The sequence below is a fragment of the Panonychus citri genome, unplaced genomic scaffold (assembly GCF_014898815.1).
Source record: "Panonychus citri isolate SS breed McGregor unplaced genomic scaffold, ASM1489881v1 Contig00138, whole genome shotgun sequence".
NCBI lineage: Eukaryota > Metazoa > Arthropoda > Arachnida > Trombidiformes > Tetranychidae > Panonychus > Panonychus citri.
Window position 1 is genome coordinate 1,095,356 of NW_026515543.1, and position 18,199 is coordinate 1,113,554.

At 30.9% G+C, this 18,199-nt stretch overlaps 1 protein-coding gene across 1 annotated transcript in view; it reads left to right on the forward strand.

Moving 5' to 3' along the window:
* Positions 1–17,750, forward strand: part of LOC128393250 (uncharacterized) — a 33,804-nt gene extending 16,054 nt beyond the window's left edge. Inside the window, exons 3-6 of the mRNA XM_053353388.1 lie at positions 2,964–3,177; positions 9,229–9,464; positions 10,996–12,890; positions 16,226–17,750. Of these exons, the coding sequence (XP_053209363.1) occupies positions 2,964–3,177; positions 9,229–9,464; positions 10,996–12,890; positions 16,226–17,654 (3,774 nt within the window). The 3' untranslated portion in view covers positions 17,655–17,750. The remainder of the gene's footprint in view (positions 1–2,963; positions 3,178–9,228; positions 9,465–10,995; positions 12,891–16,225) is intronic.
* Positions 17,751–18,199: the final 449 nt, after the last annotated feature.

Sequence of the window (18,199 nt, forward strand, 5' to 3'; positions counted from 1 at the left end):
TAGTTCAAAAATTCAAAAGTTCGCAGATGCATTGCCTCCTGCCTTCGGGAAATGTCCTCGGTCTGGTCCATAGTAGACTCATAGACACCACCAATATCTCTGATTCTGTAATCGGTTAAGAGGGTCCGTTGTTTAATCGTGTTAGTATCAGCAACCATAATGCCCATTATCATTCATGCTAGGAAAATATCATCTCTGAAAATACCACAGGCATTGTATTTCTCCAGCACTCTTTTTTATCAACGAACTTTCTGTTTATTTATGTTTCTATTCAATTTGAACTTGAGCTTAGAGTTTGACAATTTTCAACTGAATGAAGAGACACACAAACTCAATATCTCAGAACTTCCATAGATATGAATTGATATCGACACAGATTCTAAACATTAAGGAATATAAGTAACATTCATCATAAGCTGTATGACAATTTCTCTTCGATTGTGTAAAAGAAAAGTGACCAATCCAACTCTTATCTTTATCATCATCATCATCTTCATCTTCAAGTGACCATAACTTATAAATACTAAGCAAAGAAAAAGACAAGAGATAAATGAAACATGAAATAAATATGATAACTTGAAATTCTTGAGGTTGTTTGATGATAAATAATATAATCTAAAATCTTCTTATCATTTGTTATTGAATCTTCATCATGAACTTGCTTGAAATTTTCTTTTGTTCACTTTTCTTTTTTTTTACCCATCGACTGGTCATCATCATGTTTATTATCATGATAATCTAAAGCTCTTGATTAATTTCCATGTGATATTAGTGATAAATGAAGATTATGACAACTCTTTGCTTTTTTGCTTTTCTTTTCTCTTCTTCTTTTCTTTGATATTACATCTTGTTATCCTTATGATATCAGAATATGATTCTCATCATCTGTTATCATGTGTTCATTATCATCACCATGAATCTGTTGAATTCATTGGAATCGAAAGTCTGTCAAACATTAATAATGATGATAAACTAAAGTAAAAGTAACAATATCCATAATATTACATAAATGATAGAGAAAGGCAGAGAGAGATTAGAGACTTGATTGATTACAGAATGAAAATATTAACCCTCATTCTCTAATTATTTCGTATTATTATATTTTATAAAAGCTCTGATAGTTTACGATTGTGATTGAGATAATAAGCAAAATTATTATCATTAAATAAACAATAAGAATCTATTAATGTATTGACTGTTAGATTTTTCGATAGCTTTTGGTAATTATTAATAGTTATACTCGTGATTAGCAAACTTAATAATACTCAATATCTCATAATAATAATTCCTCATACGTTGAATTCTGATAACTCAATCAAATTATATTCATGCTGGTCAGTTTCTAGTGATTAGCATAAAATTAAATTCTTACTCTCTATCACTTGTTTTATCTTTTGCCATTTGAATACCTTTTAATGATTCTGATAATTAATCATTTGTGGATTTACTAATAAAATTGATAATTAATCTGGTTTACATAAGAGCTTGAAATAAAAAAAAAAGGATTAAAGTTAATCGTTTATTCATTATCTTGGTTATATGTAAGTATTTGATAATAACCAACGCAAAGTTATTATTTCATTTTATTTGAATAATTAATTGTCTTGACAGAAAAAAGATAATATTAATTTTTAAACAGCTAATTAAATCTTAATCATAGCCAATTAGATAACTGCAATTACAGAATTGTGACAATTAAAAACGTATGAAAAATGTTGGCGAACAATCAAATAATTAAGCTAAATGGAACTACAATTGAAAGCAATTAATTAATAAGCATTTTAATCTTTCCAACAATCAGGCAACAATGATGATTATGAATGGAATGGTTAATTATCTATGGAGCCAGGAAACAGGAAGATTATCAATGGAATAGAGAAAAAGAAGAAAAAAAATTTCCTATCAGATTATCATCTTGATTGTAGTAATAAGTGAATGACAAGAATGATGAACAGGAGAGATGAAGGGAGAGAGGATTGATTAGCACTCTCAATCCATTTTTACTTTCAGTACTCATGGAGAGATGGACAGATAATGGTGAGAAAGAATCTAATATTACAGGAGAAAAGTTAGAACAGAGAGAATATAAGTAAGTGAGAGAAAAATATTATATTATCTTAATTCGAGATTGTTACAGAAAATAATACAACATTAGATGATAACATGAAAGGATGAACATGAACAGCAAGCTCGATAAATGTTTCTAGATGATGAACATTTATATGAGAATACACATTTTCTAATGATGAAGATGATAACCATTCTCATTGGAAGATTTATCTTTTACCTTAGTTTTTTTCCTACCCAGAACTCTAAGTTTATCCCATGAAAATTGTTACAAGATCCTTGCCTTACAGAGCTACGATATTATATTAGATTGAGATGTAGTTATTATTATTATTGTTGTTGTTGTTGTTGCTTCTGTGTTGGTGATGATGATGTTACTCCTAATCATTTGATACAATACCACACTGCTATTGCTACTATTAATACTAAAATTTATCTTCTTTCTCTTCCTTTTATCATCCATCTTCTCCTCCTTCACCATTCAACATGATATAATAATTTATCGTTTTCATATTGACCACTGGGAATCACCATCATCACCATCAATACAATTTTCACCATTGGACATTTATTTTTTTCTTGGTCACTGTTTTTCACCCAAAATAAAAATAAATATAAATAAAAACTAAATGGACTTTACAACAAAATTGGACACTACTACTACTACTGTCACCATCATCATCATCGCCCCAACAAACCCAACAACTGTGTCAAAAATGGACGCCACAAAATGTAATAAAAAACATTTTCACTCAATATTTGAAAATGTTTATATATTTTTTTTCATTGAAAACTTTGACCATTGCTCTGATCGTCACTTTGCCATTGAATTTCACTTTCATCGGTTGGACATTATCACTTTTTGGTCATTATTTGGTCATCATCATTAACAACAGAGTCGACGAGCAACTTTTTACAGCCAAGGAAACAATTTAACTCTGACCATTTCATTACAAGAGGGAAGAGCTTTTTTCAGCCAATATCTACCATTGAATATCTACCTGACGTACAGATTTTTACCAGTCAACTTTTTCACCTCCACAACCATCAACCCAACCTCAGCAATAATCACAAGAGAAAATAATAAATCACGTTCATCAAACACTCCAGGTAAGTAAACAACAATTAAAGAAACAAATTACAACAATCAACTTAATAATACAATTACAAAACTGTTACCATCAATACTTGAGTTTGAATTAACAATCAACTGCTAATAGATACTAATGTTTATCAATTTGGTATATACGAAAATCCAAAGTAAGTGCTTTTCTTGTTGGCAATTTAAATCCATGAAGATGAATAATTTTCTGGTTAAATTTTGGTTACCTGATTGCTGTTGGTGTAAATTCACCCAAATTACTCTGTGTGAGCTTGATTAAGTAAATTAATCATGGTTAATCAAGAAGTGAGTTAGATTAGTAAAAGGGAAAAAAGTTTTTTTCTCCTCTGATAAAAGATGAGGATGAATTACTTTTGGGATTGAATTTGCTACACATGCAACCGATGGATTTAATTAACTAATGAGTAAACATTTTTCAGAATGTTAAGTTATTTGTATGCATGTCTACATGTATGTGTTTCTGTGTCAGTTTTGAACATTTTCTGTACATCATCATGCTACAATTAACGAGATAATTGATGCTAATTGCGATGATTAAGTCTCTTCACCTTTATGAAACGAACACCTAATTGTCTGTAAATTTTCACTAGAAAATATCAGTTAAATTGGAAAATTTTTCATCCTCAATTTTTTGGAAACCAATGAGTTTGAACTCTTTTTTTTGCCTCATTCTTGAATCTCAGAGTTTCAAGGAGTTTGAACTTGAACAATGGAGTTGAAACTAAATCATACATGTATGATGATGATGATGATGATGAGAGGAAAAAAAGTTCTGGCTAGTAGTTGAATCTTTCTCTAGTTCTGGTCTGGAAAATTTATCTCTCATCTTTTCTTCCGCCTCTTCCAATTCTCTAACAAATTATTTTCTTCCCTAATAATTTCGAAACATTTTTTATACTAAAAGACATAACAACTTCATGGTAGAAAATGAACAGAGAAAAAGAAAGAAAAGTTCATGATACTTTAGTTAAATTCACTGGTGCGTTCATTTTTCATCTTCTTAGTAGTTTACTTTTAATCTTTATCCATGATGACACATTCATGATAATGATGATGATTTTTTCTGTATAACTCTCTCTCTCTCTCTCTCTCTCTCTCTCTCTCTCTCTCTCTCTTTCTCTAGATTACAATTCTCATCTCTTTTGTCTCTCACTTGATTGTCGTTGAATAGTTTTTTTTCTAAACAATGAATTTTATCTTCAACTTGAAATGATTATCATCATGAAATCATATCATCATTATAGTAATTTTGGTCCAAAATACTGACCGAAAGTAGCCAATGTTTGTATTTGTCCATCAAAGCTTCAAATTGTGATTTTTTTCTCGTCTTCTCTTTGAGATGAAACTTTGAATCATTTTCCTTTCCATTGTCCAAGTCCTTTTGATGGAGCTTAACTAAAGGATCATTTTCCCACTTCCACCCTACAGGAAAAAAACGACCAACCTTTTCCCTGTCCAATCAACTCCCCAAGGTAACATGATATTAAATTTTAAACCTTCAAGTCCATAAGATTGTAAGATTTTTTGAGAACGAAGAGAAGAAGCAAAAAAGTTGTTCAAGCTTGGATAACCTTGAAAAAAAGACTGGGAGGGAGAAAAAGCTCCAAAAGTGTAATTCAAGTTAGAGATAATAATAGATTCCAAATTCAGACTCATAGCATCAGGGAGGATTCCAAGTTAAAAAGAGATATCTAAAAGTTGAAATAATAGTTTTCCAATGGATTACAGTTTGTTAAATGTAAATGGAATATGCTGTTTAATGCAACTTTATCCACCATCATCATCATGGAAATGATATCATATTATGATTGACCAATGGCCAGTGGATACTTAATACTTTTAGCCGATTCATATCAAAGTGAAAGGTTCTGGATGTTCATTATCATACAATATTCGTGTTCTCAATCAGCTAATGATTTTTATCCTAAATTGTAATTCAATCTCGTATCATTATTATATCAATACCTTTATGTTGAATGAACTTTTCAAAATAGAAATCCAATTCTGTAGCTTCACCTTAAATTCAATAGAGTTTTAGTGAAACTCAGTATGGTGATGATGATGGAGAAAAATAATCAATCTGATTGGTTGAATTTAAATTTTCCAATCTGAATATATTATTTACTTTAACAATTGACAGACTTGTGATTGCAATTGAAATTAAACTTTTACACTTTGTATTTATCCTGCTAATTGTAATTGATCAAATGTCATGATCAATATGATGATTATCACGATCCAAATTTTCGAGTTGATTGTTAATACCAATTAAATCACTTGTATCATTGATTTGAAGTAACTTTCTGGTAACAATACAAAGAGGAAATTAAATTGACATCAATTGTAGATTAGAAAACAAGTTACAAACAATTACCCTTGAAATCAATTGATTGTAATCAGTATGGTCATCACAATGTCTCTCTCTCTCTCTCTCTCTCTCTCTCTCTCTCTCTCTCTCTCTCTCTTTCGTATGAATGAATCAATTATCCAATCAGAAGACTGGTCAGCTTTGTATTCATTTTAATGAGATTATTTTTTCAATTCATCCGAATGATATTGACCATCATCATCATCATCATCAAATGTTAATCACTCACAATAAATAATGATTATTGATAAAACTGTTAATGAGATTTTTGTTACTATCAAATTGAATCTGATCCATTTTTTGTTCCTTGATTACTTGATTAATACTCTTGACCAGTACAAAGAGGAGTGATGACCATCGATTATAACCATTATCTAGGTTAAATCCAACTAGTTAAAAAAAAGGTCACCAAATACATCCCTATGATATTACATGATGTCAAAATAATCTGTGTGACTAATATACTGATTATCTTGACTTGTATTATTAATAACTTGCAAAAGGTAATACCCATGTAATATTAATAATATTTGTGATAATTATCATGTAATCATGTTGATAGATGATCATTTTTATCACAGCACTTTCATGCTCATGTTGATTATGAGTATTACCATGTAGTTCATCACCATGTTGGCAGGGATAAAAACTTCATCATTATTTACATTCAAATGAAAAGTTCACATGTAACAACAATAGCAACAAGAGAGTCTCTGGAACAACATGAACTTTTATACACATCAGTTCAGTCAAACTGAAATTTCAGTTTAGCTCAGCCCAAATTAATACGATATGTTACAAATCATTATTGAAAATACTTCCCATCTTAACGAGAAGCGGGAAAAATCCCTGTTATTTTATTCAGTAATATTGAAAATGTGATTCTTTGACTGATACTTATGGTGAATACAAATTCAAATTAATTGGTTGATACTAAAAAGTTTGTAATTGCAATTGAAAGTACATTTCGTTGCCCTTTTATATGGCAACTACTCTTTATAAGGGACTGATTGGATATACATGCTTGGGAATTAAATAGTTGAAATGGGAAAATTGCATATTTTCAGAGATTAAGATGCAACTGCTGATGATAATGATGAAGATAATTATTATCATCATTATGTTGATTATTATTATTGTAAGAGGAATAATAATATAATTGTAATTGTATGCATATTGAACTGTTGCCAGTGTATTTGAAGAGTAACAATTGATTTCTGTTGGTTGATTACTCTCATGTGCTTCAAGCATATTGCTGTTGTGTGTATGTTTGTATTTTAAGCGCGTGAGTGGTAACATTAAATGTCAGGTTAAATTAGATGTATGAAAGATACAGGGTCTTATGGATGAGAAGATCACTTTTTATATGCAATTGATTGTGAAAAGATGTTGGCAATTAGGTTGAAAAAGGATGATGATGCTTGAGAAATAGAGAGAGAGAGGGAGAGTTGATATCATCCAAGGGAAATGTTTCAGTTGATGAGAATATAAAGATAGAAAGAGAATGAGAAAAAAAGGGAAAGAGTAAATTTCTGAATCATGGGAAGAAAGAGTGAGAATGCTGAGAAAGACATGATGAGAAAGATGTAGAATTGATATTGTGTAGAATATATTTCTCTCTCTCTCTCTCTCTTTCTCCTAATTTGCTGTTGATGTAATGATGAAGATGATGGAAGATATATAAAGTTATATTAATGAAGATGAGGAACGACAAAAGTTTCATATGCATGGTAACACCGAAAATCATAATGATGTGAATTCATTCAAGAGGTAAAATGATTATGTCTCTAGAATCACAATCAGAATCATTTGTAATCCGTTATATTTACATATTGTATTACAAAAATAAGAGAACCCGGAAACACAATTCTCTCAACTTTTTGAAACTTTTTTCTCCTTCTCTAACATATTAATACTTTTACTTTATCGAATCTGTTGGAGGCAAGAAAAAAAGTTCTAAAAATAAATTTACCACTTAATGGAAATCTAATTGAAAGATTATTATTTTTCTTTCTTAATCAGATTGATTTTATAATCATATTACCATTGATTCTGTTTATTGTTCCGAAGTTTATTATTATTATTATTATTATATTACAAGTTTTTTAATGAAAAACTTTTTTTCTATGATTTAGAATATGATCTGATTTGATCTTAAGAGAATTAAATTCGATAAAATAAATCACTTTTAAAATTAGCAAATTAGTTATCATTTTATTCAAGAACACAACTGAAATTACCTCATGTTACTACTTTTTCATCATGATTATTTTGTCAACCCACCGGTGGGTTGACACAGAGAGAGAGAGAGAGAGAGAGAGAGAGAAGAAAAAAAATATAATCACCAGAATGAATAGTTTATCATCTTTATCACCCAAGGCATTAACACTTTTCCCCCTCTTTTATCATCATGATCTCATCATGATAATCATCATGAGTCAATAAGGTTCAAGTTTTCTGGATGACGAAACTGCAAACAACAACAACACATACAATAACAGGGAGGGAATATTATTTGATAACACTGAAGCTATTTCCTGATTATTTCAATCAGATGAAAATCTCACCTACAAATAATAATAATAAGCAAATGATTTGATTACAAATTAACCCAACATCTGATTATCCTTTTAGTTGATTCTCTGTTGATTCAGTTTCATGTCTAAACAGTTAATCAAATACAATCTCTTCCAGGAGGATATTTCACTTTCTCTTTTTCTTTCTTTCTTTCTTTCTTTTCATCTTCTATTTATCTTTTTCTTCATTCAACTATTGATTTTGACCATTGGTCACTCAAAGAATCGAATGATTAGACAAAAGGTAAATATTTTCAGTAGAATAAAATTGAATGAAGCTTAAAAAGAAGAGGAAGAAAAAAATTCTGAAAGATAATGAATTATAATCCAAGATGTTTACACCATTAACTTTAAGTATTGTTGATTTGGAGAGCACATTAAACAGGGAAGATAAGCAAAAAGTTCAATCTCTCATGATGATGATGATGATGACATTTTGTTTATCATCATTCAGAATCTCCTCCTTTTTTCCTCATCTTCCACCCCAGATAATCTTATATCCCTCGAAATTTTTACAGATAAAAAATAAGCAAAAGAAGAGCAAAAAAATCACCTGATAAATTATAAGAGAAACACGTGAGGAAGATAAAAAAAAGAGAATAGAAGAGAAAAAGAAAAGATAAAAAATTTATCTTCTACCATCACCTTATCCTCATCCTACTTTCGAACTTTTTTTCGCTCTCTTCTTTATATTATTTATGTATCTTTCATTCCCAGTTCTCTGAAAGAAAAAGAAATTCTCTCAATTCTGTCATTGATCAAATCGCTAATCACTAATCCACTTCAATGTTCAGTTAAACTTATTAATAAATATTAATTCAGTTTATTACTCATCTTTCTTTACGCCTCAACACCAACCAAACATGCAACATATTTCATGACAACGGGAGGTGGGAATCTGAGTCTGAGAAATACAATAATAAGAATCACCTTGATGATGATGATCATCATCATAACCATTAAATGTTATATTACAATAGTATTGATGATGTAACTGCAATTGTAATTGTATTGTACCACCTTAATCATCATTATCATCTTATTGTTTTTTTCTGTCTCTTAACTATTATCATTATTGTCATTCGCCTTTGAAGGTTCACCACCCACAGAATCCAGAATTAAATTACCTGGAATAATATCATCACCATGTAACCAAATTTTTGATGATTGTCTAGATTCCAATAATAATAATAATAATAAATGTCGCCTTCTATCACCCAATTATCCTGGATTCTATCCTAGAAATGTAACCTGCCATTATCTTATAAAACAGAAACTAAATCAAACTCGAAATGTAAACGGATTAAAACCTCGAATCACAATTAATCAGGTAATCAAAGTAATTAATCTTCATGAATTTATTACCATCTAAATATTTATATATCTAATATAAATATTAGTTTCATTTTTTTCCGAAAAAAAAATTCTCATGGTAACAAAGTTATATTAGATTCTGACATTGAATATTCATGAAAATAATTCCAAGATTCTAACATGATGAAACAAATTAAGATTTATAAATTTCATCGAAATAGATATAAAATAATTTCGAGCATGAAAATTGATTTCAAATTCTTTTCTTCAAATACAATTTCAGATTTCTCTTTCTTTCTTTCTCTGGAATTGAATTTTCCTTCCTACCTTTACTATTTATCTATTTCCTCATTATTTGTGTATCATTAAGATGAGTTCGTGATTATATTGAACTAATTACTCAGAATTTGTGAGCTAATCTTTCCGCCTAATCAGTTAATTCTGATGATTCTTTGTTTTTCTCCTGGATTTTCCTTTCATGGTTATAAAACAACAATTTATTCTGATCCTTTTTCTCATCATCATTATCATCAATTCGAGTAACATTTTTTCATTCCATGGTACTTGTTGACTCTAATATATAATGTTCACCCATGAGAATGTCCATTAGCTTTTAGACTTTATCCTCCTTCTCATCATCATCATCTCTTTCTATTTTCATCATCATCTTCTTAACTATTCAGTCGTCAATTAAGTTTCTTCACTTTCTCTTTGCCAGAGTCACAATCAGAGTCTCAGATTTCTACCAAATAAAAGAAGCAAAAACCTTCTGAATCAAGAAAGAATTTTCTGTCCAACTCTCTCTCTCTCTCTCTCTCACACACACACACACACATATACAGAATTTTCTTCATTTATCATCATCTTTCTTATCCTCTCTATTTCATCTTCCTCATCAATAACTATTATTAATAATGATACACTTTGTATCTTCATCATCCTCATCATGTAGTATGAAGACAAACAAAACATAAATAGACATCATTTCAACATAATCAACTAGAAAACTCAACTTTCAATATGATGGAAAAATCATCATGATGGAATCATTTTTTCCTCTTCTTGTTCTCCTCCTTCCTCTGAACTTTTTTCGCTTCATGATAATAAATCCACCTCATCTTTTCTCACTTAAACCCTTTCATAAAGCTCATTTAGAATATAAAAAAGCAAAGTTCTAATCTCATCATTCCCACCCACTTACTCACTAAGAATACTTTCAATGAGATATAACTTATGTCTTCAGATAATCATTGGAGTAAAAAAACATTGAATTATATCTAATTGCATCAAATTAAATCTTCCATAGAATTGTAATTGAAGATGAAACTTGGGAGTATATTTTTCAAGTTCTCAATGATAATCATAGAGAAGCTTTTTTCTCATAGACAAAACTCCTTTTAATAACTTTTCCCTCAACAGATAAATAATAATAATAATAATAGTCTGAATATTGAATTTTCCCCCATGAAAACTAATCTTCATGTTAATCGGAGTGAATTATTTTTTTATCTCATTTCTGTTTTTTTCTTATCTATTTGCTTTTCCAGTCAAATGAATACAAAATTTCAATATTTTCCGGTTCAACGTCAACTTCCACCGGTAAACAAACACGAACTGGCCTCATATCAGATTGTCCATTGGACAAGGTAATCGTCTACGATGGTCCAACCACGAAATCGCCTCGTCTCCTTCAATTCTGTGGCACTGGTAATTTACCACCGATAACATCATCAAAAGGAGAAATGCTTTTAGTACTTATAAGTGTTTCTGATAATGCTTTGTCTGATTCACGATTCGAGATAGACATTAGTATAAAACTGACCAAGGAAGAGTCAACATCTTTTGGGTTATCATCATCTTCACCTTATCATTTATCATCATCATTGTCTTCATCACCTTCAGAGCCTTTTAGTTTACCACCGTCTTCAATAGTTAACGGTGAGAATGGTCAACCTCGACTACCTTTAAATATTAATCAAAGATACCAAGAGCAATCATCTATTAATAAATGTGAATATATTTACAATGGGTCAAGTGGATCTCGAAGTGGTCAATTTGAAGGTTCACTTCAACCATCAACTTCACAGAATACAAGTTGTACTTATCAATTTATGTCCATAAATAGTTTTGATAAAATTTGGTTACAATTTATATCTTATTTTACTGAGGACTCTCATCCTTGGTCATCAGAGGAAAAATGTGACTCTGGTGAGCTTCAGATTACTGAAATAGTGACCAATGGTCAACAATATTTACCATCATTGAGAAAAAAATCTCCCAATGGTAATGCAACCATTAGATTGATTGGTCATTTTTGTGAGAAAAGTTCACCCAAAATATGTGGCCGAGCTTCAGTTCATAATATCAACAATAATTATCGTTCAACGAATCATCTCAAGTTACCTGTTAATCCTAATCCAATTGATTCAGTTATTAATCCAACGGTTCCATGCTCATATCCTAAAGAATCATATATTTCCAAAGGTTCTAATCTGATGATTAGTCAATTTCAACGTCGTCTTCCAGGTTTAACTTATATACCGACAAAATTTACCGCTCGATATGAATTTATAGATACTTATGAATCAGGTGATCCAATTATTGGTACACTTTGTGATCGTCGATTTGATTCAATTAAATCATCTACCGGTACAATCCGATCATCTCGTAACCTTTTCTTTTATGGTCGAGGTGGAAATCGAGATGTTTCATGTTCATATTATTTCAATGGTCGAGTAGGTGAAAAATTAATTCTCAAAATAACTTCACTAAAATTGACATCAGCTTCTCAATTGTGTCGACAATCAACTAATGATCCAATTCAAACCTATTCTTGTATCTCACCTTTAAATCCATCCTCATCTTCATCTCAATCAATTTCCACTTCACCACTTTCAACATTAACCAAAACTAAATCAACTTTTGGATTAAGAGGGAAAGATAATCAATTGAAACAATCTTCATATTCATCTAAAGGTTTTACTTTAACTAAAACAAGAGCTTCAGCATCCTTATCATCCGTATCATCATCATCTTTATCTTCATCGACTTTAAGGGTTTATGATAGTGTGACAAATGAGCTATTAAGTGTCGCTTGCTTCTGTGATTCAACCAATTTAACAGTTAATCTGAAAACACCAATAATATTGAATCTAATTGGATCACAATCGGTCCTTAATTTTACGATAATCGGTATGAACTTTAATCAAGATTATAATGATTTCCATTTTGAAGGGAAATATGAGTTTATTGATAACAACTATTGCTCATCTCATTCAATTGATTCAACCCAAACCGACCTTGAAAGTGAGGGTTCAATTAGTTATCAAGTGCCTTCTGACCTTGACTGGTCAACCAATAGTCAATTTAAATGTCGATGGATTTTCATTTGGTATCCAAATAAATTTGTTTCACTTCGGTTTGATGGATATCGTCCTAAAAGGTAAACAAAACAATTAACATGATAAACAAATTTCCAATCAAATAGAAATTCACTCATCACTATTATCATCATGTATAGAGATTACGATTAAATGTGTTACTTGTAACGAATCAGGTTCCTAATCTAGCATGGGTGCTAGACTATCCAAATTTACGTAGACGAAACCTTATTTATATATAATTCACTTATTCAATTTCATCGATAGATTCAGTGCAATCAGAATTCATTGAATTAGTATGAACTTTACATCAAGTGTTTTCTCAATGAATCAACAATTTCTATCTCTTTCTAACACACATGTATCTCTATCTGATCATGAATACAGTTTAGTTGTAATAACAATATAAAATCCATTATCATGATACCATGAAGATAATCTTATAATGATAAGTTTTTTCCCATGGAGTGGATGAGGAGAAGGGGGAAAAAAGTTTCAAGGGAAAATGTTTACTCAATCTCATCTCTTTGGGTTGACATTCAATGATAATGGAAACGTTTCCCTGACAAGTTATATATCAATAGATGATTAAATCAATTCATCAGCTAAATATAAAGTATATTATATAAGACTGGCAATAATATTAACTGTATCATCATCATGCATCAATTTTGACATGAAGATGAGGAGAAAAAAAAATAAAGTTCTCACCATAATAATCAAACAATCAAAAGTGCTCTTGAAAATTAGATGAATGAAGGTTCAACGAGATGTTCAATTCATGATGTAATATATATTTGTCTTTGACCTTTGAAAGGTTTACTACAAACATTTATAATACTTGGTGACAATTGTAACTACCATTGGGAAGGGATTTAAGCTTTGGGAGTGGATTAAGTTTGAAAGTGGAGGTAAAAGATTTGGATTGAGAGAGAGAGAGAGAGAATGAAAATTGTTCCAGATATTATTGACTACAATGAGAAAAAGGTAAAGTTTACCCATGAGAAATTCATTGTTGTTGAAATATTGAGCTTGTTCATTTTTTTTTGTTTCGTTCTTTGAAAAGTAAGTAGAAGAAGAAAAAATTGAGAAAAGTAAAGTTCAAGATTCTAAAAGATAAAGATGATAATGATGAGGATGAAAATAAATATATTATTGAATCAACTGCAAACTTTCCACTTCTCTTTGGTTGTTACATGAATTATTATTATTCATAAGGATGAAGATGGAAGATAAGGAAAAAAAAGAAGAACAAGAAGGAAGAAAAAATATTCTGAGTAAATGGAATCTTCTCTCAATTTTCTAGCCTCAGAACTTTTTTATCTTCATCTTATCTTCATGATGCTTCATTTTTGTTCACATCAAAAACATGAAACCTTTTCAAGACGAAGAAGAAGAAGAAGAAAAAAACATCAACATGATGATGAACAGCAATGGAATATGCAAAAGATATAAAATCAAGGAGGATGATAAAAAAAAAGTTCTCTTCTCAATCTGTCTTACATGAGAAATAGGTTCAGCTTCACACCCATGATAAATTCATGACTTTTCATCATCATCTTAATACTGTCATTCTCACTTCCTATTCCCTGAACATTTCAACCTGTAGCCATTGAAAATACTTCCACGATCATGATCATTATCAGGATGGAAGAGCTTCTCTCTCTCTCTCTCTCTCTCTCTCTCTCTTCTTTTTCATTGTCAACCTGTACTTACGTATAGCTGTATGATTTTCAATAGAATTCAGTATAACGAGCAGCTGAGTAAATTCAGTTTCTTGTTGAACTTTTTTTTTATTCTTGATAAATGAGAAAGAAAGGTTAGATTTTTTCTTCTCCAAAATTTTCTCATCGTCTTCTTTTCTTTCTTCAATGCCTACTAACAAAACACTTTGCAACAAGTCGTCTTTTCACCATAGATTCAGATCTTCTCTCACTCTCTTCTGAAACTCTATTGTCAGTATCAAGATGAGGATAAAGGTACAATGGAAACGATTACTCAGAATCAGTTGTAAATTACGAACAAACATTTTTTTCTTTACCGGATACTCTGGATAGTGAATATCCTGAATATGTTTCATCATCTTATGTGTACATCATAATATACATTCAAACCTCTATTTTACTCATCAAAATCTTGACAAGTTCTTTATATCTCCTCCTTCCCTCCTCAAACCACCCACTAACTCACCGAGCCTCTTAGTGTGAACCATTCATACACTGACTCGTTTTGAAACTAACTCAACATGAGAAAAGAATGAAAAAAATTATCTCTATCAAATAGAAAAAGTTTTTCATTTCATGATGAAATTCACAAGGGAAATGAGTTGCTTCATTTTCTATCTCTCGAGTAGTATTTCTCTCTGCATCCTTACAGCATTCTCATCTCGATTTCATCTACGACTTTTATACGCATACAAACATATATCTTTCTCTCTCTCTCTTTTTTTTTCTTTTGAACCATCATGAAACTCAGAGTAATATATTATCGTGCATCATGAAAGATACACAAACAACTGAACAATCAAGCTCATTATCATGAGAAATTATCTCTTACATATCTTTCGACCTACTTTCTTGTTTAAATTGCTGGTTCCAATTGCATCTCTAAATTGCTAATCATTAACCATCAGCTGAATCAGCATCAATTTAATCACAAAAATAACAGGAAAAAAATATTTCAAATTCATGAGGCTATTCAATATATTGAATTCAATCAGTTTCCTTAGATAAGACTTAATGTTTTATTCAATTCATCATCATGATTCATGGTAAATTAATCATACGATCAAATCAATGAATCACTTGAAATCTGAAGAGTAGCAAATGTTGATTCATCTTTTTACTTTCTCTCTCACTGACTTAGTATAATTGCTAAATCGTATATGTATCATCCCCTTAGGCGATTATACCATTTCAAATCTATCACTTACTTTTTCCTATTGTTTACCTTTACCTTTTGTGTATTTGAGCCAAAAAAAACTTTATAAGTGAATTACTGTTGCCTTTTTTTCATTCTTATGAAAATTTTATATCATGAATTCAGGTTGAATAAGATTGATGAATACATGAGAGAAAATAGTAAGAGATGAAATGAAAAATTCTGATTCTGATTTTTTTTTTCAATCGCTCGATAAATGATTTGCCATCATGTCTGCATCCAGCTTGATTCCAGTGGTTCCAAATAACTAATTCAATCAGTATAATGATTGATTTTGTATTGAGATTACATGATTTAAATGATAATAGTGATGATTAAGGTGAAAAAAAAGTTCTAGCGTATTATATACATTGATAGCTTTCTAATTAACTAATTGAACATTTTTCTTTTTTTTACCTTTTTCCCTTTTCCCTTTTCATTGGTCATTCTATCAATTATAAATACCCTGAATATACAGAGATCAACGATGTGAGGGGAAAAATCGAATAGTAATTTATTGGGATTCACCATGGAGGCCAATGGCCACAGTCTGTGCTCGTAACAGTTCAATTGTTCAACGAGTTGGAGGAAACGGAAATGATCAAGTTGAGACTATCAACTTATCTCTATCATTAATGCAATCATCATCATCATCATTTGGAACATCATTTCCATCCAGCCAATCAAACAGTTCAACATCAATGAAGCGTCGACCATCATCATCATCATCATCGTCATCAATTTCATCCTCATCATTATCGACATCATGGAATCATAATGATAACAATCATTTATCATCACTATTATTACCTCAAGATGTTAATCGTTTCCAATGGAAATCACAAGATAATCTTTATCCATCCTCAGCTATATCCTTTTTCAATTCCTCTTCCCTTAGGGTGATCATTGAGATTATCGCTGAAACACCTTCAGCTCACTTTAATTTCCACTGGTTAACTCATAAAAGTCCACCACCCACCCACCAGAAAGCGGAAACAAGTGAAACCTTACGAAACACTGATTGTCTCTACAAATGTCCAGAGCTTAACTTTTGTCTAAGCCCTGATCTACTCTGTGATGGAGTTAAACATTGTCCCTCCGGTTATGATGAGTCAAATGTATTTTGCTCCTCATCTTCACTAATTGCTACACTTTTTTTTACTCTTATCATAATGATACTTGCAGTCGGTGGCATATTTTATAGTATTATCCGATCCTTACGCCGTCGATCCTCACAGTCAACATCGATTCATGATATTGGCTCATGTTTACCTCCGACAACAATTTTTGGCTCTCTAGAGGAAACTGCAAGCGGTTCAATAGGTAGAGAGTCAAGTTCAGTTTCTTCTGGATCATTTTCAAATTTTACTCATTTAACATCTTCATCAACTAATCGTCCACCCTCATTAACATCCAAATATATGCTACCTAATCATCAGCTACAATTGCAAAATCAGCAACATCATCATGGTTCCACTCTATCAACTATCGATGAATTTGAATTTCACTCTTCCCTGGGTGGACCGCTTATCCCCTCTGGTAAATTGAATACACAATCAACAGATTTCTCATCACTTTTATCGTCCAGTTCTCCCTCATCATCTGAACATTCAGCGAATCAAAGACCTTTGACACTTTCAATAACAAACCTTAAAAATGACTCTTACTGCGGAAATGTGAATTTTCAACCTTTCGATAACCCAAATAATAGTCAAAATTACACAAGTCACCATCTGAGAAAGCATAACAATAAGCACACTCTCTCATACCGGCACCTCCATCAGCACAGCCATTACCAGCAGTCGTCAATCAATACGATTCAATCTCCCACCAATTCAACCTTTTCACCTCACCACAATTCACAAACAACATCATTCACCTCATCATCGTCAACATCAACCTCTTGAAACTTTTTGTTTAAATTGATGTTATAATATGATTATAAGAAAACTTGATTATTGCTTTTCGACAGATTTTAACTCAATCAATTGAGATAATTTACCAAATAAAATTGCAAAAATTACCATTTAATTCTTTCATATTGGTTAATGTTGTTTTGTTAATTTCAGTATTGTTTCGGGAAAAAGACTCTATTAGATTGCAAACTTGTTTCATTATCTGTTAAATTGCTCATTAACAAATTTCTAGATTGAAATCAATAAATAAGTTATTCAGAGGGAAAATAGATGGCGTTAGCTCTATTCTTCCTCTAGTTCTATTCGAGTGTAAATTCTAGTAAAAAGGTAACATAGTGCAACAAACTGGTTGTAACCATTTTAAATGTAACAACCAGGTACCACCTCTCACGTGGTACTTGGTCTATCCTATTGGATGATTTTTGCTGATGAAGATGATGCTGGAATTGAGAAAGAAACTTTTCTCACTCTTTACCAATAAAATGGTCATGTTTCGCCATTTAAGAAATCATGGAGAACTAATAATAAACATGTAT